At 35.8% G+C, this 27,480-nt stretch overlaps 1 protein-coding gene across 13 annotated transcripts in view; it reads left to right on the top strand.

Annotated features, from left to right (window-relative positions):
* The window catches only part of LOC150093662 (uncharacterized), a 442,983-nt gene that overhangs the window by 280,152 nt on the left and 135,351 nt on the right, over positions 1-27,480 (top strand). For all 13 annotated transcript variants that reach the window (XR_016550305.1, XR_016550303.1, XR_016550304.1 and 10 more), the window contains 3 exons: positions 1,490-1,653; positions 13,490-13,598; positions 20,636-20,782. Coding sequence is in view for 9 of the 13 variants with exons in the window: in XM_090412731.1 (XP_090268857.1) it covers positions 1,490-1,653; positions 13,490-13,598; positions 20,636-20,782 (420 nt within the window). In the remaining 4 variants the exon portion in view is untranslated. The remainder of the gene's footprint in view (positions 1-1,489; positions 1,654-13,489; positions 13,599-20,635; positions 20,783-27,480) is intronic.

Raw genomic sequence — 27,480 nt, 5'->3', positions numbered from 1 at the left:
TCCTGGAATCACTCATCAGCTCTTTTACTCTTTTTTTCTTTCATTCTATTCTCTTGCATACTTTCATTAGTTTAACACTAAACGTCTAACATCACTCCGCATATTCCTCATTTCATTTTTCACTTCAATAACTGTTTCATCAAATCTTGCATTCTGACAGTTTCACTCTCTGTCACTCTTGCAGTCTTGCTATCTCTCATTCTGCCGCACCTTACTTCCATTTCCTTATTCATACTTTCTTTTGCTCCATTATCACTGACTTTCACTTCCACTTTCTTGCATTCTTTCACTCCCTCACTTTCATTAGCTTTTGTTTCATTTCCATTTCTTTCATTTATGCCATCTTCTATCTTTTCAGTCTGTTTTGCATTCATTGGTTTGTGTTCTAATAATACATTGCACTTCCTACAAATCCATACTTTCTCTCGTCTGCCATTCATTCACAAACACATCTCTTACACTCTGCCATGTATACATTTTACACTCACGATATTGAATCATTTTTGAAAAGTCTGTGTCATTAATGCCACTTGATTTTCTCAGCTAGTTGCACCAGTTGACGCCTGCGGGACTGATCTTGTAAGTACCGCCACTGTGTTATATTTAAGGAAGGCAATTTCAACTAAAAAATCATGCAGACACACTTCGTTATCAAAAATAAATAGCACAACACTAAAATTTATGAAATATTGCCAATTATCATTCAAAATAGCACTTATCTTTCCAGAGCTCTTTCCACCACTACATAATTCATGGCCCTCTAGTGGCCTGTTTTACTTCTGAATAAATCCAGTACAAATCTGTTGGCAAATTCAAAAAAAAAAAAAATGCTAACAAAAGATCCTAGTGCCTGTGTGTGTATATGGCCCAGTATATTTACATATGTGTGTGTGTGTATATATATATTCCTGAATTTGCTATCATCCAAATTTCCATATATACCAATTTCCTTCCTCAATTCTCTATACTAACTCTCATCCAACACAGTTTGTGATGTATTTAGATATTTTTACCACCTGTTTTGCTTCAAGCATTCTGCTATTATTCTTCACGCAGTAAATAAACCATGCAGTGAAGTCATGTTGCTAAACTTAAAAGCTAGTAATGAAGAAGATTAAGAGGAAAACACGGTTGTAAATAAGGATATGAATGCAGATAAAGAATCACTGGAGCCCTCCCAAAGTCTTGCGATGTCACTTATCACTCACCTATGATTCAGTCTGTTTCAAAATGACTAATACTTATAATTGTTATTTACACTCATTGTGGTTACCTTGAACCCTAACAACACCAAAGCAGAAGCAGTTCTTAATTGTAAACACAAAAAAAAAAAAGAAGAAATCCAGTCCATACATCTCTCTTAAGAGGAAGCATGAAATTGCTGCAGTAACAAATTCACATTTGTAATATTACAACATATCCTGTCATAATTACTGTGCTATGAGACATTCATTTATTTATTTTTATTTTTTTTTGTTTCATTCATCAGGATGGGCTGGAATTCAGTGTGAGAAACCATGTCCACATGGAACATATGGAGAAAACTGCTCATATAATTGTCAATGTCAGAATGATGCATTTTGTGACCCACTTGATGGTAGTTGTCTGTGCCCCCCAGGATACATAGGAGTGTTTTGTGAAAAAACATGCAAGGTATAATACTTGTGAAAATATTGCTTTAGTTTATACTGGTTTTCAAAATTTGAAATTGCAGACTGTTAAAGGTAAATACTATATTTTAAAAATCATAAGAGATATCGTAAAAACATATTACTGCTTAGTAGAAGTCAGTTGGCAATACATGTTTACTACATATAATCCACTGCTATTTTAATATATAAATTTTAAAATATTATATTAAGTAGTTTATATATATTTAATACATTTTGAAGACAAAAACTTAAAAATGGTTGTATGCTTGGCTGAGTAATACATTTAAGTAGAAAAGAATATTATTATTTTTTATACAATGAAACCTGTGGTGAATTCATCACTAAAAAATACACGTACTAACCACAGTGATAAGTTTTAATACTTAAATATTTCTTACTTACTTACTTACAAACCCATCAACCAAATCTACAACATGTTACCTTCTCCTAAGGACAAACTCTGACCTCTGATGTTACCTGGCATGTACTTCAGGACTGAACTACTTCAGGCATAAACTTTGTTTGCCTACACTTGGGTAAAGGATTAAACTAAATTTATTATAGTCTAACTAAGTAGAAAATAAACTTCCAACATCTTTCTCTAAATCCAGAGTAAATTAATAATAAGGTGGTACACCTTTTGGCAACTCCTATAAGTAAATATGACCTCTCCATTGTTTCTGCCTTAGTATCATCATTTTCTGGGTCTGCCTTCCATTGATGAGACCTCAATAAAGGTCGAAACAGGTCTGGGTAGTGGCCCTTCCCTTAATGCATAGCTTTATACATGTCCACAAGGAGATGTGCTCTTTGCATTATGGGAGATACTGAGACAAGGAGTGACGAGAGCTTGGTCCACCTTTACTATGAGTTGCCTCAGTCCTGAACTACTTCAGGCGCAAACTTTGTTTGCCTACTCTTGGGTAAAGGATTAAACTAAATTTATTATGGGCATTATAAGGTTTGTCATATCAGAAGGAAGAGTGGAGTGTACTGTCATCAGCATAGCCATGGATAAGATTTCATGCCAGTGAGAGCAGGTCTTTTATTATTATCATTATTATTATGGATAACTCCATGGAGTCCATAGACATTGAGGGAGGCCCTAACCATTATGCTAATATTATTCAACATTCATGCAATATCTATTATACTCTGCCTTGAACTCATTCATAGTCATCGCACCCACAACAGACTCTGGCAACCTATTCCACTCATTTATCACTCTCCAAGCAAAAAAATCTAGTCCTGACACCCTTGCTAAAAACACTCTTACTTGATTTCCAAGGATGGTCCTAGTTCTCCCACCACCAGACCTGTTCTGAAAAATTTACTGTTTATTAACTGTGCAAAAATTCAGTAATTTGTATGTCTGGATCATATCATCCCTTTTCCACCTGTCAACCAGTTTCTTGGTCACTCGCCTCTGGATCCTCTCCACCCCCTCATCACTATGAAACCCAAGTGACCAGATCTGTGCATTGCAGTAAAGATGGGGGTCTTACCAATGCTCTATAAAGCTGTATAATAACCTGCTTATCTCTGCACATCAGAGTATTCTTCAGTAACAAAGTAGTTCAATTAGCTGATTTAGTCACTTTTGCATTATGCCCTCCAAACTTTCACTCTGTATACACTAACACTTCCAAATCTCTGGCATTATTAATGTGGTACACAGCTGGTAATCTTTTTCACCCCAAAATGCATAACCTTACACTTTAACACATTAAACTGATCTCCATTCTCTTTTGCCCAGACTGCAGGAGGACAAGAGTGTGTGAAAGAACAGATCACTAGGATATTCCTGCATTATTAAAGAAATCTGAAGAGAGAAAACCATCTTTCATGAAATTCAGCAGCGAATAGAGAAGAATCTGGCAAACCAGTTGCACAAAGTTGAAGACAAACCATAGGATGGTATTTTGCCAAGCAGGCTCTCTGTGCTAGACCTAGTCAAATGCCTTAGAAATGTTGAGAGTGACCATATGAGTTTCTTCTAAGTTTTACATGGCTTGTGTTTGCAGGTGGGTGGTGAATGTTAGATCATCTGTAGATCAAGAGTGGTAGAATCCATATTGCTGGTCACTAATTAGCCAGTAGGCCTCCCAGCAGTGTAAAAATTAGCCATTGATGACTTTCTCTACAGTTTTTGAGAGAATGGAAGTGAGAATAATCGGAGGGTAATTTGCAGACTGATTCATCACCTTTCTTTGGAATGAGTTTAATGTAGACTTGTACAATGTTGTAGGGTAAATGCCAGACAAGAAATGGCTCATTCATGTTGAAGTTATTTAGGATTCTTCTGATTTCTTTCTGCCAGAAATACTAGAGGTAGCATGGTTCATAAGTTCATTTTTAAGAAACAATAAACTTATTTATGATATAAATTTTTATCATAAAAACAAAAAAATTCTTAGCATGATCAATATTAAAATAAATAAGGCCGGATACACCGAATAAAAATTAAAAAAAAAATTGTATATTGCCGCCTCTTTGATCAGCCTGCTGTTTACAATTTTGCAGCGAGAGTATGCTAAATGCTTGCCTGCAGAATGTTGTCTACTACAGTCTATCTAAAGTAAAACGGTGAACTGTTTTTATGTGCAGAAACGAATTTTTGTACAAAACATTTGTTGCTAGGTAACCATTCATATCATATGACTGGTTACCTAGCAACAAGAGCCTACTGACATGCATACCATATGACTTATATCGTACTTATATCGTACGCATGTCAGTAGATTACAGTAGTGTTGTACGGACTATTTATTTCGTCTCTGTGTCGTGTTGTGTAATAATTTCTTGTGGGTATAAAATAGAAATGGAATCAAAAATTTAAAAAAAAGTTATCCGGTGCACAAAATTGTAAGCGGCATGCTGCGAAAGAAACAGATATTAAGAAACAAACTGGGGCTCTTAATAATTTTGTTAAAATATTAAAATATTCTGATGCAGATTGTAACCAACTCGATACATCAGAAATCAGAATTGACGAACCGTGACCATCATTCAGTTTACATGAAAGTACTATTGCAACTATTGAACAAGATGCATGATTTATGTGAAAAACAGTTAGAAGATTTAGTTGTAGTTGACCACGAAACTAACACATTGTTAGTCTCTGTAAATTTAGAAGATCCAGGTGAATGGGGAAATATTTATGAAAAATTACAAGTTGTTTTAATTGAAATGGGGCCTGTTCGAAAAAAAAAAATATAATATATCCGAGAGATACATATAGTCGGAAATTTGGTGACACGTATTATAATAGATAAATGGAAAACGGGAGCTCGTGCCAAGAACATGGCTCACTTATTCCAAAACTTTAAATTCTGTTTTGTGCTTTTGTTGCAAATTTTTCGCACCTATTGAATCATGTAGTCTTGTAGAAGGTTATAATGATTGGAAAAATGTAAATACAACTTTTCATAGACATGAGACCAGTTTAACTCACATGAAAAATTTCTTAAAATGGAAGGAACTTGATAAAAATTTAAAAAACAAAACTACTATTGATTGTCAGACACAAAGCATGTATGAAATGGAAAAGAAACATTGGACGAGTGTTTTAGAATGCTTGATTGAAATTATAAAATTCCTTGGTAGCCAAAATTTAGCTTTTCACGGATCATCTGATAAATTATATGAAAGGAATAATGGCAATTTTTTAAAATTAGTCGAACTGTTTGCGAAGTTTAATCCCGTTATGGAAAATCATATTGAAAGGGCCCTACAACGAAACAATACAGTACATTATTTGAGTAAAGATAGTCAAAATGAAGTAAACTTTAAGTAATGCAATCAGGGATACAATTTTATTATCAATTCGAAAATCTAAATATTATTCCATAATTTTAGACTGCACACCGGATGCAAGTCAAACAGAACAAATGACCATTATTATTCACTTTGTTTCCTGTGACAATAGAATTGTCAAGATCAGGAAAAACTTTTGAGGTTTTGCAGGTACATCAGATTCCACAGGACATGGTTTATGTGCAACAATAATGGAACAACTGGAAAAATGGAACATTCTCATTGAAGACATGCGAGGTCAAGGGTATGACAATGGGGCAAATATGAAAGGGAAAAAATATGGACACCAAAATTTGCTTTTGAACAAAAATCCTCGAGCTTTTTACGTGCTATGTGCTGCTCCTACCCTAAATTTAATCATTAACGATGCAGTCAAAGTGAATGCAGATACAATTAGTTTCTTTGCAATTATTCATGAAATATACAATTTCTCTTCATTCTCTCACAAACGTTGGGCAATCCTTTTAAAGTTCTTAAAAAAATTTAACATTTAAACAGCCATCAGAAATGCAATGGGAAAGTAAAATTAATGCAGTCTGCCCTGTACGATATCAGTTAGGAGAAATTTATGATGCTCTTTTTGAAATTTTAAATAATGAAAATTTTAATAAAGAAACTCAGCAAACATTAGCACAAACATTATGTGCTAAAATAAAGGACTACAAATTTATTTGCTCTCTTATAACTCGGCATGATTTACTTAACAGAATAAACCCTGTGAGTAAAATGCTTCAAGACAAAAATATGAACATTACACTTGCTTTAGAATCTATTGAAAACTTAAAAATATTCTTAGAAGGATATCGATCAGATACAAATTTTAAAAAAGTTCTAAAAACGGCAAAATAACTGAGTGAAGAGGTGGATGGAGAACAAGAATTTAAAACTGGTACGGAAGTTCGACGATGAAAGAAGACATGACAATTTGACTACGAGCATCATGACGGAACACCACAATCGCCTGAAGAAAAATTTAGAGTGAATGTGTTTTATACACTTCTAGACATTGCAATGTGTTCGTTAATAGAACATTTTGAACAACTAAAAACATATTATAATTTCAATTTCTTGTATAGATTACTACAAATTAATAACAAAGATTTACGAAGAACTTGTGATGATTTAGAGATTCTCTTGAAGGACTGTGACAATAAAGACGTAAATGCAATAGAACTATATGACGAGTTATGTGCTTTCCAGGATATTTTTCGGAAGGATAATTTAAATATTCAAAAGCCCTTTCAATATTCTTAATTTTATTGTGTCCAATAACTTATCTTTCCCTAACTTTTCAATTGCTTTAAGAATACTATTAACCTTATCTGTTAGTGTAGCAAGCAGTGAACATTCCTTTACCAAGTTGAAAATTCATTAAAACCTACTTAAGAACAAGTATGTCACAAAAAAGGCTTGTTAGTTTGGTGCTAATAGCTATTGAAAATGATATATGTGCGGAATTAGACGTTAAGACCATTATTTCTAATATTGTGAATACGAAATCAAAAACCTTAAAATTTTAATTAAAAAAAATCAAAGTATATTTATGTAATTTAATTTATTTTCGGTTAGTCTGTAAAGATGTTATTTTTTTAATACTTATATTAAATGTTCTAATTATTTCTGAATTCTTTTTTATTTTCTCATCTATCTTGAGTTTCTTTTATTTTCCTAAAAGATAGTTCCACTTATAAAAATTATTAAACATTTTTTACAAGTTACTAAGAATTTAGTAACTTGTAAAATGGAAGAATTTTTTAAACTTTAGTTCAACTAAATTTTAACTTTAATTAAAATTCATTTCAATTTTGTTAACGATTCGGGTCAGTGAGAAGGCTATAATCCGTGTATCATTATATTCAACGATTAAAGTGAAGTGGCTTTATCAAAATTTGCTTTAACTTTTGAGAATTTTTTGAATATTCGGGTTTTTAACAATTATCCTGCCTAGTCAACACTCCCTGTTCGTTACATTTAGCTAACCAACATGTGGCTATTCTGTCAATATTTATTTAAGAAATTTCAAATAACTTAAATTTTTATTATCGTAAAAGAACCACACACTCCCGGATCATTACAAGGGTGCTTAGATAGAAATTGCATGTGGGCAGCAAAGACACTAGCGCCGGCTCCGGTTGTACACCATTTGGCAACTCCTATAGGTTAGGATGACCTCTCATTGCTTCTGCCTTTGTGTCTTCACTACTGGGCCTGGCTCCCACTGACGAGACCTCAATAAATACTGAGATACTGAGATAGGAGTGATGAGAGAGCTTTCTCCACCTTTGCAACGAGTTGCCCGGAGTTGTACTACCTTACCCCAGTTGGAGGTGGAGGAAATAAGAGGTCTTGGGGTGATATTGGATAAGGATCTAAAATTTAGAGGACACATTCCCAAAATTGCATGGACAACACCATAACAAATTCTGGGAATGATGCTGACTTGTAGAAGTAAGGAGATTTTTGTTCCATTGTATAAGGCTCTGATTAGGCTGCACATGGACTACTGTGTATATATTTGTCATCCGGTTTTGAAAAGGATGAAGAGAGGTTGAGACTGACTAAGGTAGTTTCTGATCTCTGGAATGTTGAATATGAAGAAAGATTGAGAAGATGCAATTTACAGAGTCTAGTAGATAGGAGGAGGATGGGTGATATGATCGAGTCCTACAAGTTAGCAAGGAGTTTTTATAGGATCAATGTTGGAGATCAAGGGAGAACCAGAGGTCATCCTTGGAAGCTGTATAGGAGGGTGTGAGCAGGGGAGTGAGAAGCAGGTTGTTTGCATGCAGAGTTGTGAATGATTGGAATGACTTGCCTGAGAGGGTGATGTCTGCAGAGAATTTGAGTATGTTTAAGATGTGGTATCATGAGCTGTGTGTATCATAAAAGGATCTCCTTGATAAGTCTTTGACTCCATAGAGTCTTAGGATAATAATAATAATATAATCTTGGCTCTTTACTTTACGCAGATGATGTTATACTCCTAAGTAAATCCAGATTCCCTAACTAAATTGAATAACAACTATCGTATGAAAAATTTAGTTTAATCCTTTATCCAAGTGTGAGCAAACAAAGTTTGCACCTGAAAATATCTTCAGGACTGAGGTAAGGTAGTACAACAACAGGCAACTCGTAGCAAAGGTGGACCAAGCTAACATCACTCCTATCTCAGTATCTCCCATAATGCAAAACACATCTCCTTGCAGATATGTATAATGTTATGCATTAAGGGAAGGGCCACTATCCAAACCGGTTTCGACTTTTATTGAGGTCTCGTCAATGTTTTGCATTATGGGAGATACTGAGATAGGAGTGATGTTAGCTTGGTCCACCTTTTCTACGTGTTGCCTGGTGTTGTACTACCTTACCTCAGTCCTGAAGATATTTTCAGGTGCAAACTTTGTTTGCTCAAACTTGGATAAAGGATTAAACTAAATTTATTATAGTCTAACCAAGTGAAAAATAAACTTTCAACATCTTTCTCTAAATCCAGAGTAATTTAATAATAAGGTGGCACACCTTTTGGCAACTCCTATAGGCAAAGATGACCTCTCCATTGCTTCTGCCTTGGTATCTCTACTTCTGGGCCTGGCTCCCACTGACGAGACCTCAATAAAGGTTGAAACCGGTTGGAAGCTTGGGTGATGAATGGCAATGCTGTAGCCCATGAAGTTTTAACTGAGGCTTGGCTGTTGCTGTCACCCAGGGCCTGCGTGGTGGGGTAATGAATGGCAGTGCTGTAGCTTGTGAAGTTAACTGAGGTATGGCTGTTGCTGTTACCCTTTCAGATGAGCAAATGAGTGTTTCTGAGTTTCTCACTTTCTGATCCTGCGGGTCGCTCATTAGTGGGCGATCGGGGGGATTTTGCGAGTTTTGGGAATGATATCCCCGCACTTAAACAAAGGGAAACCGGTCTGGGTAGTGGCCCTTCCCTTAATGCATAACATTATACATATCTGTAAGGAGATGTGTTTTGCATTATTATGGGAGATACTGAGATAGGAGTGATGTTAGCTTGGTCCACCTTTGCTACAAGTTGCCTGGTGTTGTACTACCTTACCTCAGTCCTGAAGATATTTTCAGGTGCAAACTTTGTTTGCTCACACTTAGATAAAGGATTAAACTAAATTTATTATAGTCTAACCAAGTGAAAAATAAACTTTCAAAGTCTAGTATGAAAATCAGCAATAAAAAGCATACACTATGAAAATAAGCAGTAACATTGAAAACATCAACTGCATTCTGAATTGAGAACTTGTAGAACAAATAAAACATTTCAACAATTTAGGCATGCTTTTAATAAAATGGGAAATTAAATATGGAAGTAGACAACAGAATTACAAAGCTGGTATGGTAAGAAGTCAACCGAATGAATTTGTATAGAATAAGAGCCAAATTAGTCAAAACATTAAGAGAGAAATTAGTCAAAACATTAACCAGCTATATATATAAGACAGTGTTCAAGCCAATTTTAACTGATCTAAGAGCTGGGTTAGAAATAGAACATTTGGTCAAAGATTGGAGACCACAGATTTGAGTTTTGATTAAAACTGGGGATCTGAACAGATGCCATCACTGTCAGAATCACATTTAAAACAAGAATATTAAGAATTAACCTGACAATGTTAGCATTCAGGAATGTGTCATCAGAGTTAATCTCATGTTGTATAGTCACTTAAACAGCATGGGTGAGGAAAGTTTAGCAAAACAAGTGCTTTTCACCAGGATGTCAGGAAAAAGACCTAGAGAAAAACCACCAAGAACTAGATGGATTGATATAGTATAGAAGTGTCTTAGGACATATAACATTTGACAACATTGAAGTCCTGTGACTGGTAACTGATTCATTTGGGAAAAAGTTGTCAACAGAAATTTAGTAATGTGGTAAGCCTTTCATTTGGTACTATTGTAATATCCTGTACACTTCTCTGTGAATACACATCAGTAATTTCATGATGATGACTGACCATAATAATGTTATGATCCATGTTTCATCCCATACAGAGAGGATGAAATTTACCACTATAATAAAGAATACTCTTTATTATAGTATCTCACTGTATATAGAGAGGGCAAAATTTACCACCATAATATGATTATGGTCAGTGTTACCAAGAGGAATGCTGACATCAGTGATGTATTTGGAAATCTTCAAGGAAAATGATCTCACTTTTTTATTATTTAGACTGTGCATGACCAACTTTCAGAAATAAATAATCAAAAATAATCAGAATTATGAGAACTAAAAGCAGCAAATGGAGGAGCAGAATAAGTTAAGAAAACCTTGAACCAAAGTAGATCATATAAATGGTAGTCCAGGCCTGATAACCTTTGGCATGGAATATTTTTAAGGTTCTTCTCTTCAATTCTTCTCCACCACATGATGGAGTAGAATAAAAGAGAAGGTAGGTGTCCAGTGGTGTACCAGAGGTCTATAATTTAGGTTGCTATTATTTAACTTGTACATTAATGATATGGGGAATGACTGGATATCTTGGATAATTTCCTATCTTTAAGGCTATGTACTATATTAATGGTCTCAACTATCACTCCCAGATCTCGAATCTCATCCACTGCAGGCAGTGGATGAGATTTGAGATCTGGGAGTAATAGTTGAACAGTAGACTGAAATTTAGAGGATATACTGCAAGTGTTGTAAAGGCTGCACATTGTATTGCCACTATACTGACATATAGTGATAACAAGGTGGTTATGCTACTGTATAAAGCACTGGTCACACCACACTTGGACTATTGTGCTCAGATTTATTATTATTTACAGCATCTCCATGAAGTCTGGAGACTCATCACGAGAGACCCAAATCAACCATCATACACACAAATCCTATCATACCTATCCTTGAATCTATTCACCCTTAGGGAACTCGCAATCAATTCTGGCAATCCACTCACTCACCACTTTCTACACAAAAAAATCTGGTCTGCACATCCATATTAATCACTCTTACACAGCTTCCAATGATGGCCCCTAGTTCTCTGACTATTTGTCATATATTGAAAAATTTCACTTGCATCAATTTTTTAAAATCTCTTTAATATCTTAAAAGTTTCTATCATGTCCCCTCTTCTCTGCCTATCAACTAAACTTTGTAACCCACAAACCTTCAACTTATCCTTGTGGGTAGTAATCCACAGACCTGTCACCATCTAGGTCACTTGTCTCTAAATCTTTTCTACCACCTCCTGGTCCCCAAGAAACTCAGATGACCAAATTTGTTACAATAATATAGTTACATAGTTTTCATTGTGATGTGGAAACATTGGAGATTAGTGGATAGAGGAAAATGAGGTGATATGATAGAAATATTTACATTAGTGAGGGAATTTTATTGGATAAATATAGAGGGGATTATAAAAAGAGTAAAAGGTGAGAAAAGAAAAACCAGAGGCCATCCCTGGAAGTTGTGTAAGAGTGTGGTAAAGAAAGGTGTGAGAAGTCAATTTTCCATATGGAGAATTGTGGGTGAAAGGAAAACATTACCAGAATATGTTGTTAGTGCAAGGAATGTTAAGGGTCCAGTGTGGTAACTATGATATGAGTTGCTGACTCCGTGGATGGTGTGATGATTATAATAATAATTAATGTTGCAGGCATATCCAGTTATTTACTGATGATGCAAAACTCCTGATGACAATAATTAGTAAAAGTGATGTATAGATGTGGCAGGATGATTTTAAATAGATTGTTTGTGTGTGTGTGTAGAACTGGTGAGATGAACTCCTTACAACATTTTCATCTCCCTGTGAAGTAAAATATTACAAGCTGCTTATTATGCTGACACAACTGAAAACTGCAAGAATAAATTTGGGGGGTAATAGTGGACAGGGATGAAGTTCAGAAGAGTACACTAACAGGTAGTGATAAGGAAGCTATTATAAGACTTTAATATGGTCACATGACACTACTGTGCATATTGGTAAGATTTCTTGAAGATGAGGAAGTGGTGGACAGTGAAAGGCCTGTTTAATGCAGTATGAGAGTAGATTGAGTGTTTGTGGATTACAGAATTTAATTGAGAAGTATGAAAGAGGGAACACAAAAAGGGAACATAAATGCTATGTGTATGTTGTTGTGTTTATGAAGGAGTTTAAGGAGAAGTGTGATAGGCATTGTTGGAATTTCTGCAATGAGTCTTTGGACTACACAGTAATGTTCCTGTTATTAAATAATATAAAACATTTTTGATGTGTACTGAAATTATAAATTAATTTAACTAAAAATTCAACTTGAACAATCACTTACTTCCGTAGCTAAACTTGTCATAATTACTAGACCAGCTTTTGCTTTCAGTATATTTAAAAATAATTTATTAGCATGCTTATGCCAATGAAAGAGCATCCATAGCTCAGTCATTATTGATGAAGCCCTTCGGTCAGAAAGACCTGGGTTTGATTTCCATCAGTGACATGAGGAACCTTTACCTGGTCTCTTTTGATGAAAGGTAAGCTAGCTGGTCTCATACGGAAGTAGGAGAATTTTTTCACCCAGAAATTCGGGTTTTTCGTCCCCCAGAAAACGCCTCATGAACACACATGGAGTACAGTCATGAATACAACCCAACCATATGTCGGTCCTGAGCCTGAATAAAATTGGGGGGGATTGGGGAAAGCAATGGTGAACTACTTTGTAAAAAAATCTCACCAGGGAACACTTTGGGCAATGCATATAAGGTCACCTAGGGTCAGAAAAAACTGAAGAGAAAAACCACCACTGCCACCATGTCAATGAATAGAGTTAAAAAAAAAATGTGAAGGGGGGAAAAAAAAAGAATCTTCTGGTTCAGTATATAAAGAAATCTATTAACATGATTTTATGGATTGTGAGATTCTATATAGAATTTAAAATAAATCAATAAAATGAAGAATCATACTTCACAATATATCAGTTACACAGCTTCTAGATGGTAATTATGTATCAGCAAAGGATACTGAAAACAAGTTTTAATAACTTATACTAATAATACTTATGTTTACACTAAAGTTTTCTTCCACTGTCCTTAGCATTCCTACTACGGAATCAACTGTAGTTCAGAGTGTAATTGTGAGTGGGAGCAAAGCATAGGATGCCACCACATTACTGGAGATTGCATGTGCACTCCTGGCTGGAAAGGTATAGTCATTGAATTGAATTTTTTAATTACTTTAGAGATAGGTTCATTTTATAATAATTCACTACTTAATATAAACTCCTTTAGTTTAAACTCATAAAACATTTCTCTGTATCAATCTTATAGAACCCCTTTTAGAACTTAAATGTTTCTATCATATTCTGTATTCTCTGTCTGTTAACTAACCTGCAAACTATCAATTCTGAATCTATTCTCATAGGGAGTTCTGCATACCACTTGCCTCTGGATCCTCTCAATCACAATATAAATGGCCTCATTGGGTGAGTGGTTAGTGTCTTCGCTCTCAGGTCAAAAGGCTGTGGGTTTGAATCCAGCCGTGGACATGGATGTTTGATTGTCTGTGGAAATACTAGTGGTGGTGAGCAGTAGATGATGCAGCTCACTGTAGTTGGCGGATTGAATGGTAGAGACAGTTGTAGAGTAGGTGCTCTCTCTCTCTCGATGAGTCTTTTGACTCCTTGGAGGTGTCACATAATAATAATAAATGAAGAAAGAACCTAGAAGTCATTTTAAACCTATTAAAGGATATTAAAAAAATCCATCATTATTTCAAAGCGAGGTATTTGAAACCTAGAAGCTTCAAAATTGACCAGAGAGCTTATGAAAATATAACTTTCAGTATTGAGTTGACATGGTACAATACTGCCTCAAAGACTAACTCTTGCCAGGAGCCCATATGTTTACCCCTTATTAATACTTTTGATTAAGGTTTTGCTGTTTCAAACTGTTGTGTTGGTTCTCTTCAGAGACGAAAGAGAAATCTTAAAAGGGCCAGAACCTTCTTTTCAATACTATAACAATCCTATGTCAATCAGATCACTTCAACAGTTGACCTGACCAAGTTTCAAATATTTTGCTTTGAAGTAATGATGGATTTTTAATATCCTTTCATTTAATAGATTTACATTGTCAAATTGAAGCCTTTTAGGCTGTTTATGTAACTATTATTAATCATGCACAGTCTGAGAATCCACTTATTCCATTTTTTTTTATGTTGAGTCTATATACGACAGGTTGGTTGATCAACCTATAGTACATTAATACCATATATGAGTTTGGAAAAGAGAAACTTCTTTACATTTGATTTTAAAGCCTGTATGTTGTATTCCTGGAGAAACACATTTGGGAGAAGAATGTTCCATGATACAGTAGTAGTAAGGATGAAGGAGGAGGAAAAGAAGCCTTGTTCTGTAGGTTTCAAGGTGTACTGTGAAGTGATGTTGATAGTGTCTACACATGTTCCAACAGGCTTAGTACTAAGTGGGGAAATTATTGATCCTATTTCAGATGAACATTTGCCATGGAAATATTTATAGAATACACATATTGCAGAAACCAGTCTTCTATGCAAAAGTGGAGGGAGTGAGTTGGTAAGGGATGGGTAATTAATCAATCTAATTGCTCTCCTCTGTATTGAGTTAAGCAGGGAACTCTTATGGGGCCCCCACCCATTTGTGAGAGCAGTATTCAATAGCTGGGTGGATTTGTGATTTGTATAATGTTAACAGCTGTTCAGAGGTGAAGTAACGTCTTGAGCAAAAGAGAAAGTCTAGTTTTCTAGAAGCTGAGGATGCAGTGGTTGTGATGTGTTTATGCCAGGAGAGGCTTGATATCAGGGCAATTCCAAGAAGAGAAATCTCATCTTATCTGGAAATTTGAGTGTTGTCAAAAATAATACTGGGAGAAAATTTGAGGTTGATGTTCTATAGGTTGAGGTGAGTTGTGCAGAGTAAGGTTAATCAAATGAAAGGGAGAAGTGAAATGTGCTTGTTATCTGCAAAACTGTATATTGGGTCAGAGGTCAACTGAAGTAGGTCATTGATATATAGAAAGAAAAGGGTTGATGAGAGAAAAGAACCTTGTGGAATCCTGGCATTAGTTGAATGGTGAGAGGATAAGGAACATCCACCATCGCACATAGTGTGTATCCAGTTAGAAAGCTGGCAATGCAACTGCAGAAGTCCTGAGACCGACCAAATGATGGAAGGTTGCTTAGTAAGCCTTTATGCCAGACCCAGTCAAAAGCTTTGGAGATATCAAATGCAATCACTTGATAGTCACCAAACTTCTCAATGGCATTTGTTCAGTGATTGGTGATATGTGTGAGTAGATCGGCAGCAACAATATCCATATTGGTGGTCATTTATTAGCTTGGGTGCCTTAGTGTAGGAGTTAGGAATTGATGCTTTTCTCCATTACTTTAGACACGACTGAGGTGAGTGAGATAGGGCGGTAGTTAGACAGCAGTAATATGTTGCTCTTCTTTATAATGGGTTGAATATAAGCCAAATTTCAGGCTATGAGATAGATACCAGCAGAGTAAGAGAGTATATACAGGTGATATAGGATAGGAGTCAGTTCTGGTGCACAAAAACCTTCAGTACAATCAGAGGAATGCCATCAGGGCCAGGAGACTTTTTTGTGTATCTAATTTGGACAATTTTTCTTATCTCTTTCTGGCAAAGGATATAGGGGAATTGTATGTTGGGAATCTGGGATGGTTGGGGGCATTTACTATTGTCAGTTATGTGTGAAACCAGGAGTTTGGCTTTTTCTGTGGGTAATGATGCAATAGAGTCATCATCATGTTGACAGGGGTGGGAATAGTGTTGGGCAAAAGTTACGATCAATCGCTTTAGCAAGAGACCAAAATGGTCGGCTGCCATTTGGGCAGGCTGCACGTTTCCTGCTTTTTGCTCTTTCAAACTCTGTTTTGGAAGCGTTAATCATTTTCATGCATCTGTGTTGGGCTTGGGTATAGGCACTAAAGGAGGATGGGGTTCTTGATGTAAACTGGTTGTGGTATGCTTCATTTGTACAGCTTTGATGCATCTTTTGAAGAAACAGGGTTTGGTAAGGGGATGGCAGTTCAGAGCAATGTGGGGGGAATGTATGTTTCCATTCCAGTGAGGATAACTTTGTACCAAAAAATGTGTACCAAACGATGATACATTTGGTACATATGTTTGGATTGGAAGGCCAGAAGCAATAGTCCAACCATGGGATGAGGCATAGAAGTCATGGAGGCTGTCCCACTTGGCACTGTTATATACAATTATTATACATTTCTTTACAATCCACATACAATTATTTTGACATAAGACTGCTACTGTGATGAGGAGAGGATTCTCCTCATCACAGTAGCAGTCAACCATCACTTTTGGAGCAGATTCTTCACCTTTGTAGGGCCTATTTTCTGATGACAACAACAGTACAAAACAAACCAAATTGGAGATACATCAACCACAGTCTGCCTTCAATTCTCAGATTACACATTTGATGATTCCTTGTTCCATAAGGCAGTACCTGTAACTTTGTGTGAGCTGACATTGCCTAAATTTGCTAGAAAATGCCTAATTTAGAATACTCTGCTTTTGACCTTCTCTGGTTCAGTTTCCTTGCTACATTCACTCCATCTTATGTATTTTTCAAACACCACAATCAAGCTGGACATGATGCAGAAGTTTTTGCTATTACCTATTCCAAGCATATGTAAGCAAGTTTATATCCAACATATTAAAAAAAAAAAAAGGGGGGGGGGGGAGGAGGGGAGTAAATGCCTGCTGCTAAGCTATCAACAAATCGTCATTACCTCAATCCTCTCCAAATAATGGAGAAAGTTATTAACAGTTGACTTCTCCACTATCTAGAGGCCCAGTAGTTAATCAGCAACCATCAGGTACCGATTCTGCCAATCTAGATCCATGGCTGATCTCTTAGCCTACACTGGACCTCACCCTTGACATTTCCAGGGTTTTTGGTCATGTTTGGCATTGAAGCATGCTTAGCAAACTGTCTTTCTTTAGTATACCAGCCAGACTATAACTGGCTAGCCAGCGATCTCTCTGGTCATTCACTGCACATCATGGTAGATGGCACCCTCTCTCTCTTTAAGCTTTGCTACTAATGCAGGAGTGCTTCAGGGCTCATTCTATCACCTGCCATCTTTCTAATATACATAAATGATCTACTGTCAATCACTGTTAATGTTATCCACTGCTTTACTGATGATAGCAAACTAAATTCATCCTTATCCTTCAACAAACCATATATTGCTCAGATATCAGCTTCAAGATCATCTATCTACTTGAATTCCTGATACCCCTCTCTACTTTCCTAGTTCTCCCTTTAGATAGACTATAGAAGTCACCCTCCTCTTGGCAACTGAGGTCAATAGGCAGGGCAATCAGGAATGCTACTAATATTCAGCACTTACAAAATGATTTGAATAGGCTGGAAATTTGGGCAAACGAAAATGGCTGTCAATTTAATGTTAGCATGTGTAAAGTTATGCACTTTAGCATGATTAGAGTTCCAGTGGCATATTATTTATATGCCGCTAGATATTATATCTGTCCTCATAATCTAAATCCCATAATCCAGATGTAATCTTTGTAACTCTTCTTTGCACCCTTTCCACAGCTTCTTTATCCCCTTGGAACCCAGGATACCAAATCTGCACACAATAATTCAGATTGGTTTTATCAATGCCTTATAAAGAGGCAGTATGACTTCCTTATCCTTAGATGTGAAGGTTCGCTTCAACATCGCTATTATCCTCTGAGTTGTATTTGCAACTTTTGCTATGTGACTTTTGAACATAATTGCGATGTTGAAGTGAACCTTGACATCTAAGGATAAGAAAGTCATATTGCCTCTTTATAAGGCTTTGATAAGACTAACCTGAATTATTGTATGCAGATTTGGTATCCTGGGTTCCAAGGGGATAAAGAAGCTGTGGAAAGGGTGCAAAGAAGAGTTACAAAGATTACATCTGGATTATGGGATTTAGATTATGAAGACAGATTGCAAGTATGTGGATTACAGACTCTGGTTAACAGGAGAAAGAGGGGCGATATGATAGAGGTCTATAAACTTTTGCATGAAATATTTCTTTATATGGAAGGTAGGGAGAGAACACAGGGGCATTCATAGAAGTTAAATTTATTTGCAGTCAAGAAAGGGGTAAAAGATAGGTTTTTTCTTCCAGAGAGCAGTGAGTGAGTGGAATAGTTTGCCTTTAGGGATAATGATTGCATTTAGTGTGAATGAATTTAAGGGACGGTATGACATCTGGTTTGGTGATTTATAGCCTCTCTCGATAAGTCCTTGACTCCCTCAAGCTCTCAGATAATAATAACAATAATAGAGTTTGATCCAATGCTTTTATAGGGAACAAAAGGAGATGAAGGATTTTAACCTAATGGGAGTTAGTTCATTTTTCTTTATTTTATTTTAAAATTGTTGTATTCCATAGTGACACAGAAAGGCTCACCCATAAGAAGTGGTTAATAAAGTTTCTCTGTGGTCAATGTAGGAAATCCTGCTTTTTTTTTTCCTTAATAAAATCAAGCTGAATTGTGTGTAAAATGGAATGAATATCAGTAGCATCCCTGATTTCCCTGCAATCAGAAATGCTACTGATATTCAGCAGTGGATGCACAACATTATTAAACAAGAAATCCACCAGAAGAAGATGATGTGGAAAGAATACCATGAGAATAAGAGTGATAGAGGTTATGAAATATATAAAGCTCATGCCGGAAAAGTAATGACTATTGTCCGGAAAGCTAAATCGGAGTATGAAAAGAAATTGGCCATGCAAGCTAAAGGCAATCCAAAAGAATTTTATCATTATGCCACAAGCAAAAGAAAGAATAACTTTATTGAATGCAGATGGTACTCAAGCATCGGGAGCTAATGAGATTGTTCAGTTAATGAGTGCTCACTTTGCTAATATATATCAACCAGGTGTACGTAACATGGTGCAGAGTGCTACTGCTACATTGGATGAAGAGTTAGAGCTTCATAAAAATGAGGTTGAAGAGCTGTTGCATAACCTGTATAAGAATTTGTCTATAGGGACAGATGGAATATCAGTCCATTTGCTAATGGAATATTCAGCTGAATTGACTAGCCCTTTCAGGTGTTTGTATAATTTGAGTCTCCTCTCAGGAATGATACTACAGGAATAGAAGGAATGTATGATAGTTCCATTGTACAAAGGTGGTGCAAAAACTGATGTCTAACTACCAACCTATCAGTATCTCTGGTGTTGGTAGTGAAGATTTTAGAGAAGTTTGTAAGAACTTGCATACAGAAATAGGTAGACAAACATGCTATACTCTGCAAGGAACAGCATGGGGTTTACTAAAGGAAGGCCATGTTTAGCAATTTGCTCATTTGGATAAAGGATTAAACTAAATTTATTATACTCTAACCAAGTGAAAAATAAACTTTCAACATCTTTCTCTAAATCCAGAGTAATTTATTAAAAAAGAGTGGCACACCATTTGGCAACTCCTATAGGTAGAGATGACCTGCTAATGCTTCTGCCTGGGCCTGGCTCCCACTGAAGAGACCTCAATAAAGTTCGAAACTAGTCCGGGTAGTGGCCCTTCCCTTAATGCATAACATTAGACATATCCGCAAGGAGATGTGTTTTGCATTATAGGAGATACTGAGATAAGAGGGTTGGTATCTTGCTCCACCTTTGCAAGGAGTTGCCTGGTGTTGTACCACCTTACCCCGGTCCTGAAGATACTTTCAGGCGCAAACTTTGTTTGCTCACACTTGGATAAAGGATTAAACTAAATTTATTATACTCTAACCAAGTGAAAAATAAACTTTCAACAATTTGCTCATATTTGATAACAATGTTATGGCTGAGTTAGATAAAGGGAATGGATACACTATGATAATGTCGGATTTTTCTAAGGCATTTGATAGGATACCACATGAAAGGCTGTTGTAAACTGGAGAATATGGGGTTGGAATATTAAAGTTTTTCTGTGGTCAATGTAGGAAACCCTGCTTCTTTTTTTTTCTTAATAAAATCAAGTTGAATTGCATGTAAAATGGAATGTAAAGGAGTAAACCTTAAATGACTGTTAATGTTTATAGGAGAGGTCTATGAACACCTATATCTAGAATTACAAATTTACTGTAACACTCTTGAGAATAAAAAATGAGATAAATATTTAATTATAATGTTTGATCTTTTTTTATTTTTGTTTAGGAATATACTGTAGTAGCCAGTGTGAGAATGGTAAATGGGGCCTTAACTGCAATCAGACCTGCAAATGTTACCATAACTCTTCTTGTGAGCCATCTAATGGAAGATGCATTTGTAGTAAAGGTTACACTGGGCTGGAATGTAACCAGTGTAAGTTGAAATTTTCACATTTCCCATACCAAAACTATACAGTTTATCGCTATGAAATTCTTAAATTATAGATTCACAATATATGTGAATATTTCCATTTATTGTATTTCCAGTTTCCAAATTTCTTTATTATCCAGTTTGTTTCTAAACTGGATATTAAAGGTTAAATAACCTTTAATATCCAGTTATTTATATATATATATATATATATATATATATATATATATATATATATATATATATATTTGTGTGTGTGTCTGTGTGTATAAATATATATATGTAGAAAGTTTTTTACCTTCATATTCTACATATATCTCTTATCCTGAGATTTTTATTTAATAAGGTCAAGCACCTCATGGTAACTTGTGTTGGTAAAATATAAGTATGTTTTCTGTATTACTAAAATCTTGGTATTTCTAGCCTAGCTCCCACTGATGAGACCTCAATAAAGGTAGAAACCGGTCTGGGTAGTGGCCCCTTGCCTTTAATACATAGCATCATACATCTCCTCCGGAGATGTGCTTTGCATTAAGGGTAAATATTAAGAATAGTGATCAGAGCTTATTCTACCTTTTACCATGAGTTGCCTTGGTCTTGCACTACGTGCAGGGTCAGCTAGACTTGCAACACTTGCAGGCGCAAACTTGACTGACTTGTCTGTTTGCTTACTTGGGAAATGGAGTAAAAAACCAGGTTTATATTTAAAATAACTTGGTATCTTTAACGTGTATATATATATATATATATATATATATATATATATATATATATATATATATATATATATATAAGAGAGATTTAATGAAAGGGAAATAATCTGTTCTTATTGCAACATAGGATATATCATATGGATAACCCCCCCCCCCCCCAAAAAAAAAAGAATACAATAAAATATTTTATGATATTATGTTGCACATAATACTCTGTATCAAGAAGTTGCACTTGTAATAGACATACAGTCAACTGTGAAGGACATTATCATTAGTAAGGACTTACAAAATATGCTCCTCACCTGTCTCACCAATTGTGTGGCACTGTTCATTAAGTTAATAAACTGTGATTTCATATCATGTTTTTATTTTTTTGACTAGCTTCTAAAGAAAACACTTTTCATTTAAATTTTTTCATTGGGCGAGGATGACATCCTTATAGAAATATAGATGGAGTCATATGTTGTTTTTCATGAAAATAGAAATGAGAGGATGGGTGCTGTTGATTACAGAAAATGAGTTTGTGCCCATGCATGGTAGAGATTTTGGGAAGGGGGTTAGTGATATGAGGCAATATGGTATGAGGAAATGTTGGATGGAATGAAACATTTTGTTGGATGTTGCTGTAGAGCTGGTAATATGGAGGGCAGTGACAATCGAATGTATAAGCAGATTAGTAAGTAAGAAAAGGGTGATTTTAATCAGGGCAATGTAGACTGGGATGATGAGATAGCATCTGAGAAGTAAAGCCAATGAATTTCCTGAGTTTTTCTTGAGTATGTAAAAGGAAGCATGCAGGAATTGAGTGTCTTGGATTTGATAATCTACTCAGAGGATTATTATTATTATGGGCGATTCCACGGAGTCCTTAGACTCATCGAGGGATGCCCTAAACATCATGTCCACACAACTATACAACATTCTCACAGTATCTATCATATCTTGCCTTGAACTCGCTCACCATCATAGCACCCACAACAGACTCTGGAAGCTTATTCCACTCATTTACCACTCTAAAAGTAAAGAACCCAGCTCTAACACCCTTGCTAACCACACTCTTGCCCAGCTTCCATAGATGTCCCCTAGTTCTCCCACCACCAGTCCTGATCTCAAAAATATCCTCTGAATTAATCCTATAGAAACCCTTCAGCAATTTGAATGTCTCGATCATATCTCGCCTTTTCCACCTATCAACCAATTTCTGCAACCCACAAATCTTCAACCTGTTCTCATAAGATTCATTCCATAGACCTGCTGTCATCTTGGTCACTCGCCTCTTGATCCTCTCAACCTCCTCTCCATCAAGAAGAAACCTAGGTGACCAAATCTGGGCACAGTAGTTGAGATGAGGTCTTATCAAGGCTTGGTACAGAGAAACAATAACCTGCTTGTCTCTGCTCGTCAAAGTATTTTTCAACAACCAAGTGAGTTCGTGACTCTTTCTTTTAAGGTTACACGGTGATCAGCATTCATATTAATTAAATTAGGGAAACAAACACACGTGTTAAAAAGATTATTTTACTGATTAATAATAAAATAATAACTTTACGTTTAGACCCCTGTATTGAGGTCATCTTCAGAAGGATACATTCAGAAGTATAAGAACAAGCTACATGCTGTTGCATTCTATACAAGTAAATTATATCTACGTTGTTAACTACTCTTTTTTCTTTGCCTGCCCTCTAGTGGAAAAAAAAGAAATAAATAAAAAAATAAAATAAAATAAAATTTAAAAAAATTAAAATAAAAATAAAATAACCAAAATAAAATAAAAACTACAATAAACTCTGCTAAAGTCCTCATGTACTAGGATTCTTCTGGAATTATACAGTTATATTACGATTACCTTCTGGATTTGTACAAGTTGCTATTGAATGTTCAAGGAAAAAAAAAAACACTTCACTAGGTCTTGTATTGAGATCTTTCTTTGTAGTTGCTATGAAGGTTGTAGATGGGTCCCTCCACATTCTTGGGATTGTTAGACCATCATTTTTATTCAGATTTGGATCATGTTTGAGCATTTCACATGCTTCCTTGAATTTCCGCTCGAACCAGGTTTTGGTGCGGTGTAGGGACTTGGTACCTTTCCAGTCAATTCTGTGATATGTTTGGAGTACGTGGTCAGAAAGGCCGGTTTTTCCAAAATAGAGGTATTTTATGTGACGTTTGTGTTCATCCTTTCTGATTGGGATGGTTCGCCCTGTTTCCCCTATGTACGGTATGTTACATGTGCAGTCTATTTTGTAAACCCCTGGGTGGGGTAAGTGTGGCAGGGGATCCTTGGAAGAATTGAGTAGGTATCTTAATTTTGTCGGGGGTTTGAAGGTGGTTTTGATGTTGTATTTGTGTAGTGTTCTGTCTATTTTTTCTGAAATGCCTCTAACATATGGTAATTATATAGCATTCTTGAAATCTTTTTTGTTATTAGTGGTATCTTTGTGGAGGATCTTGTGAATGGTTTTTATACTGTATCCATTTTTTATAAAGGTATGTTTGATGGTCTCATATTCATGGTTAAGAGCTTGTTCAGTTGAACAAATGGTTTGAGCTCTGTGTTTAAAGGTGCTTATAACCCCTAGCTTTTGTGTTGGGTGGTGATAGGAAGTTTTGTGTATGTGTATGTATTTTGTGTATGAAGTTTGTGTATGTGTATGTATTTTGTGTATGTATATTTCAAGAATGCTATTGCTATACCATATGTTAGAGGCATTTCAGAAAAAATAGACAGAACACTACAGGCTAAGAAAAGGGTAGGCTAAGAAAAAAGAGTAGTTAACAACGTAGATGTAATTTACTTGTATAGAGTGCAACAGCATGTAGCTTGCTCTTATACTTCAGAATGTATCCTTCTGAAGATGACCTCAATACAGGGGTCAAAACATAAAGTTATTATTTTGTTATTAATTAATGAGTAAAATAATCTTTTTAACATGTGTGTTTTGTTTCCCTAATTTAATTAATATGGAAGTGAGTTGATGAGCTGATTTAGCCACTTTTGCAATGTGTCCCCTAAACTTCATCTCCCTATCCACCAACACTCCCAAGTCCCTGGCCTCATCAATCTCCTGGAGTACAGTTCCACCAATGTGGTATACTGCTGCTAATCTTTTCACCCCAAAATGCATAACCTTACATTTTGTCACATTAAATTGACATCCATTCTCCTTAGCCCAGAACTCCAATCTATCCAAATCATCCTGCAAGCTTTTGACATCTTCTGCATTCACTATTGCCCTACCCAACTTTGCATCATCAGCGAACAACTGTTCTTCTTAGCTCCTTCCCTATATCGTTAATGAACATGCCATTATAAATAAGCTGTTCACCAGGGGGCGAATATTCCAGGTCTGCTAGCTGGGTGGTTCACACTCACAAAATATCAATATGATCAACATTATATTTTTGCATTTATTCCTGTTAGACTTCCCTAATTGTTTCCTTCTTCTCATGATTCCTAAAATTGAACACAATATACTAAAGCTTCATGAGCAGGACACTGTTTGATGGTTATACATTGCATCACATTTGCGTTAATACCCTAGGTGTGCGATCACAAATGCGTACACCTTTGAATAGACGTATAGATGGCACACTGGGTCAAATTCTTAGCATTTCAGTGGTTTTAAATGGCCCAGAAGGTGAGGTGGAGTGAGTGCTGTAACAATAGCACCTAGTGGCTGTGATTGGTTATTATGTCTGATGCATACATGCAGCATTATCTGTGGGGGAGGAGTGTTTTTCCATTAAGTGTGTTATCCAAATTGTCTCTAATTACACTAATTTTCCTAAATATAGTAAACAGACATTAAATGTCTGCTTACTGTATTTAGTGAAAAGCAACTTGTTTTTCTTGCCGTGTGCAGTATAGTGTCTGTTGAGGTTAGAAAGTTTTTTAACGGTATAGGGACATTTTTCTTCTAGTCTTTGGAAACAAGAGAGGTAGTAAAAATTTATCAATTCCTGAATAAAAGTGAATACTTCTGTGTATTGTAAAAAGTTGTTAATCTACAACAAAACAATAAAAAGTCTACAACAAAAGACTAGCATATGTGAAATATCTATTTATTGATAAGACAGAAGAGCCGCTGACACTAAAAAAAAAAAAAGTAACGAATGTAGGATTCCCAAAAGTGTGGATAATTCTGATAATGATCGGATATTATGTATCCTATTATTGCGTAAAATTCTTAGAAAACAAAGCGAAAAACAAATTTTCAAACAAATGCACAACAAATTTTCACATCGACATGTATTCCTGCTACATCTAAATTAATCACCAGATCAACATTATTAGTTAATTGGATTAGCCCCTCTCTATAGTGGCTGTTTGTTATTGGTTAGTTATTTATACTTTGCAAACAAATCTCTTTTCCTCTCCTCATAAGTTGTTTTTTAATTATGCCATCATAAATTTACGTATGCATGTCTAGACTTTACAGGATCACATGCTCTTCACTCTACTCAGCAACGTATAGGACACACATATCACAGATGTCAATTATTAATAATTCATTTGTCATTAATGAAAGTATTTTTACTCAAACTTATTCTTTCCTTTACATTTTCCATTCTCACGTGACGTATTAATAATGGTTCACATATTTACACCTTTGAGTAATTCAAATATATCAACCAAATATAGCATTCTTCTTCATTATTGTTTTTTAATATATTTAAAACAATCACATTGCTTCCCAATTCTATGCAAATTTGGTTACAATTGATTGATAAATTAAAGTTATGCTACAATTAATTGCACTGGATCAATTAAAATGTGCTATACACTCTTAAAACTTTCATACATCGATAAAAATGCAGTCAAATCGATGTGAATTTTTTTAATGCGGGTTGCATAAGCTGCACAACAGCACACCCAACCATTATGGGCAAGCAATGCCACTGGTGTCGGCTCTCACTATAGTTGGTGAGATTTGTGATCATGGAGTGATAAATTGGAAACAAAGGGTTTCAGTTTAATGAGGAGATATGTAAAGTTATGCATTTTGGGATAAATCGATTATAACATGTGTACCACATTGATGGAACTGTAGTCCAGGAAATAGTTGAAGCTAGAGATTTAGGAATGGTGGTAGACAGAGAGAGAGAGTTAAAGATTAGAAGACGTATTGCAAAGATGGCTAAAGTAGCTCATAAGATTACTTGGCTATTGAATAGCACAATAACAAGTAGGGATAAGGAAGTTGTTATTCCACTTTATCAGATCTTTGATACATCCACATCTGGATTACTGTTCTCAGGCCTAGTCTCTTAGGTTTCTAGGGGATGAGGAAGCAGTAGAGAAGATTCAGAGACAAGCAACCAAAGATGGTGAGTTGTCTGTGGAATGTTAACTATGAGAGTAGATTGAGGGTGTGTGGATTGCAGAAGTTGGTTGATAGGAGAAAAAGAGGGGATATGATCAAAACATTTAAGTTAGTAATTATATATTTGGTTTTATCCTTTACCCAAGTGTAAGCAAACAAAGTTTGTGCCTGAAGTACTTTCAGGACCGGGACAACTCGTGGTAAAGGTGGTATAAGTTCTCATCACTTGCCTTAGTATCCCATAATGCAAAGCACACCTCCTTGCAGACATGTATAATGCTATGCATTAAGGAAAGGGTCACTACCTAGAGCGGTTTCGACCTTTATTTAGATGCTGTTTAAGTAAAGACCTCTCTAAAAATTAGGCGGTCCCCTAGACCGAAGGACCATCCAACTCAGTGGTGGCTCCACTCAGTGACAGGCAAAAACCTACCCCCGAGCAGAGCCATAATCTCAGCGGTGGTCCCACTCAGACACAGGCAGAAACCTACCCCCAAGGCAGAGCCTTTCATATCTCAGGGAAAGTAACCACTTCTGCACAAAAGCACCTCAGTGAGAGCCAGACCCAGGTTTGGTGATACTAAGGTGGAAGTAATGGAGAAGTCATATTTACCTATACGAGTTGCCAAAGGGTGTCACACCTTATTATTAAAATTCTCTGGAT

Source organism: Typopeltis vanoorti, chromosome 23 (assembly GCF_054136105.1).
Source record: "Typopeltis vanoorti isolate ZY-2024b chromosome 23, IOZ_Tvanoo_1.0, whole genome shotgun sequence".
Taxonomy (NCBI): Eukaryota; Metazoa; Arthropoda; class Arachnida; order Uropygi; family Thelyphonidae; genus Typopeltis; species Typopeltis vanoorti.
This window is presented reverse-complemented; position numbering and strand designations above follow the sequence as displayed.